Below are 3,883 nucleotides of genomic sequence, written 5' to 3'. Positions count from 1 at the left end.
TTTTTGTTTTTTCTCTATAACCTATAGCTAAATTTTTTCTCTCTATAATATATAGCTACATTCTTTCACATTCTTATGAGATCTCGTCGAGTAACTTTCGCGTTATATTTAAGAACTATTTTTTATCTAATAATATTTTAGTAATCTTTTTTAAAAAATTCTTCTATTGTATAATATTACTAGAAAAATACTACAATATCATTGGATTTATGGGAGGTTAGAATAACAGCTTGTAGATGCATGGGATACAGGACATATTACCAGCTGACTTCAAGAGCGTTAAATACCTCATATCTTCGACAGAACTTTCCAAACAAATGAATACATGAGAATACACTCAATTTCAAACGAAACTGATTTCAGAACGCAAAAATCACAGATGGAGGTTACCGATGTCGTACAGAGGAAAAATTCTTTAAACACATGAGTTTTTTAATGTTATTTTTCTCAAGTTCTTTGTTTCTGTAGTCAGAATTTGAAATATAATTTGTATCTGTTTTCTGCTGAGGAATAAATGACGGTTGTTATTTACATACATTGGAGAGGAAGAAAATATTATAAAAACAGGCGATGTTTGATATTGGGACTAGCGAAAAGTTTTTTCTTTGCTTGTTTTTATAAGCATGTTTTGAATCTAGTTTAATAAAGGAGCTTTTTGATATACCAGAAGACCGAAATTTTTCCCATCTAACATTTATTTGGTTTCGCTTTAACGCAATATCATTTAATCATGTAATATGCTGGCTTATGGGTTTGCACCTACAATACCTCCGTTCTACTGAAGAAGGCAGTAACTGCAAAAAATCGAAATCTCAGTTTTTTTTAAATCTATCGATATGTCTGAATTGAAGGTTTAATTTGTTAAACTGGTATACTAAAGCCTGAATTCGCGGCCGACTTCTACGCAAGAAGGCAGCATCTACCTGTTACAAGTTTCTGTCGTAGAAGTCACTGAGTCTTCCGGCATCGAGTTCTATTGAATAAACCAGCAACTACCCTCAAAACCTAAAACACAATGTGTGTTTAAAATTAATATTTGTGCTGTCATAATAAGATAAATTACAATCTATGATACTTTGAACCATCTAATAAAAAATTTATAATAGATAGATACTACATGAAAAGGGAATTAAATACTGTACTGGCAAATACAAGCATTTGAATCTTATGACAGAACTAAAGACTAAAATTTAATTATTTTAAGTCTTACAATATATTTCTTTGTACTCGATTCTTATACATAATAAACAACAAAACGAATGCAATTATGAACAGTAAATATTATCAAAATTATTTCATCTTTTGTATAAAACAGAAAAATTAAAATATGTGCTATTTATCATTACAATGTTTCTGGAATTAATCATTTTGTTTGACAAGAGTATAATAAGAAAGTTAACTTAATAATTTGGTATTATACGTCCTTTTTTGGTCGCTTTTTTCAACTTATTCGTCTTCTTCTGTTTTTTTCTCTTCGTGATATTTTCTTGTCGTTTCTGTTGTCTTTCTTGAATATTTTTTTGGACTCCTTCTATCCTTGTTTCCCATTTTTTCGAGCTTTGCTTCTTCTTCTGTATCCCTCGTTTTATCGATTTCTTCAAAAGTTCTGGATCGTCTCTAACCTTATTATAACAAACAGTGAAATACTTTGATATGTAAGAGATGATTAATTTAAAAAGTGCAGCAGGTTAGGTCTGAAAACACTTTAAATGAAAGGTTCTTATTTAAGAAAAAAATTCCATTGTGCCCTTTTTTAAAAAAGCCAATTTTCATGTTTTTTCAATTTATTTTATTACGAAAATGACCAAAAAGATCATCATTTTGTGTTTTAATCGTAATTTAAACAGCTTGAACCTCAATATGTTTATTACAAAGTATTACCGTTCAAAAAATTAATAATTAATAAGGCTTTTTTATAGGACGGAAAATTGAGGGGAGGGAATGTATAAGAGGGAAAGATTTGAACGCTTTTATTTTTTTAAAGAAAAATCATTTCCAAACATTTTTTTTCTGAAATTTTTTTCTAAATTTAAAGAGAAATTGTGTAAAGATTTTATTAAGACTTAATTAACGTCTAAATAGGTTGGGAAACCCATTTTTTGTGGGCATGCGGCATCTTATTTTACTACATTTCTTCATACCGATTCGAATAGCTTCTCTACGGGGATATACTGAATAATAATCACGTCTGAAGATATTAATATCGAGACAAAGATACCCACTTGCTTTATATGGATAACCTGAAAGTGCACGCCAGCTCAAATGAAAATTTTCAGAAGTTAATCGACATCATCCTGCAGTTTTCAAAACGATATCCATATTGAATTCGGATAAGATGAGTGGAGAGAACTGCACTTAAAACGGGGAATGATAAAAGCGAAGTTGGAGCTTGACAATCAGGTGCACATATGAAAAATGACAAAGGGTGATTTGTACAAATATCTAGGCAGCCCGAATCAATGGGACCATGTGGCACTTCTGTTAAGGAAAGCCTTAAGACCACCTTTGTAAGCTCCTGAAAGTCATATTGGAAACTAGTCTCAATTTGACCAAAGAGATCAAGACTGTTGACATCTGCGCGCTTCCACTCCTCACCTACTCTTTCGGGGGCATCGAAAGTTTTAGAACCGACCTGGAAAATGTTAACAGAACAAGCCACGTGTAGATGACAAAACATCGAATGCACCACACAAAATCCGCATGTGAAAGGATAGTCCTACAACATTGTTAGGAAGGCAGAGACGTGTTGGATGTCCGTAAATTGTTTGCAAGGCATATCACACAACTGAACACATATTTCAATAGCAAGAGAGACAATGCACTTTACAAAAACACTATTTGTGAAGAAGGTCAGAATTAAACCCACTGAATCTCGCTATCCAAGTAGCACGAACATCTATTCTCCTCCTCTTGAACAGACTGTACGGGAATAGAGATAGAAGTCATTACTCCGACAACATCCTAGTACACAAGCCTTACCCAAAGTGGATAATGAAGCATCCAATTTGTGACTAAGGATGGGCTAACTCTTTCCAGAAACGAAAGAATTGGTCGTAGCCATACCGGACGAGGAATTTAGAACGAGAAATTACGAGAAGCATATACTCCACTAACCCGTGAAAGATCGATGCCGGTTATGTGGTGATCCCAATGAATCATTCGAGCACATAATTGATGGCTGCAAAAAGTTAGCTTATAACGCATACACTCACGAGCACAATGATGTTGCAGGCATCATACACAAGCTGATTGCCTTAAACCTGAATTTACTACACAAATGGTTGCCCTTTTAAAAGTACGCCCCGAGTGGCTATCCTCGAAAATGAAAACTACCCCCTGCACTGGAAACGGACTATCCTTACGGACCACACTGATGTTCATAATAAACCGGAAATTGTGGTGCGTCATTAGTGATCACATTACGTCAAAGCTGTCGATGTGACAGCTCCCCTCGACAGAAACAACCAAGAGGGCTATACGACCAAGATTTCAGCTACAGGTAACGTCCATGTGAGGCTATGGAGTCACCTGGAAAACCTAGCAGTTAATAGGGCGCCAGTTGCAGTCCAAATGGCAGTTTTACTGAACACCTGCCGCATAGTCTGTAATTTTTTCGACATTTTCGATATTTATATGTACTACTTCTTTCCTATTTATTCAATTTCCTGACTTACGTCTTACTTACTTACAGAAATACACTGTAAAATGATTTGATAGGCAAAATTCTCTATGCTATTGTATAATAATACCTCATATTTTGGGAATTTCCCCGAGATAAAACAGTTGGAAGAAGGGTAGAAGGATTCAAGTCAATAGGAGGGACGAAGGAAGGAAAAGAAGGAATGTTTATAGTCAAAGTTGGGAGTGAGGAGGAGAAAAAGAA

The 3,883-nt window shown here is 34.3% G+C and overlaps 1 protein-coding gene across 4 annotated transcripts in view; it reads right to left on the bottom strand.

Moving 5' to 3' along the window:
• Positions 1-677: 677 nt before the first annotated feature.
• LOC117180101 (surfeit locus protein 6 homolog) overlaps positions 678-3,883 on the bottom strand; it is a 78,895-nt gene continuing 75,689 nt past the window's right edge. For 3 of the 4 annotated variants that reach the window (XM_033372423.1, XM_033372425.1, XM_033372426.1), the window contains one exon: positions 678-1,622. In XM_033372423.1, coding sequence (XP_033228314.1) covers positions 1,401-1,622 — 222 coding nt within the window. In that variant the 3' untranslated portion in view covers positions 678-1,400. The remainder of the gene's footprint in view (positions 1,623-3,883) is intronic. The other variant, XM_033372424.1, reaches the window with a different exon arrangement.

Source organism: Belonocnema kinseyi, chromosome 9 (genome assembly GCF_010883055.1).
Source record: "Belonocnema kinseyi isolate 2016_QV_RU_SX_M_011 chromosome 9, B_treatae_v1, whole genome shotgun sequence".
NCBI lineage: Eukaryota > Metazoa > Arthropoda > Insecta > Hymenoptera > Cynipidae > Belonocnema > Belonocnema kinseyi.
Note: the sequence above shows the minus strand (reverse complement) of the source record. Positions and strands in the feature narration are given on the sequence as shown.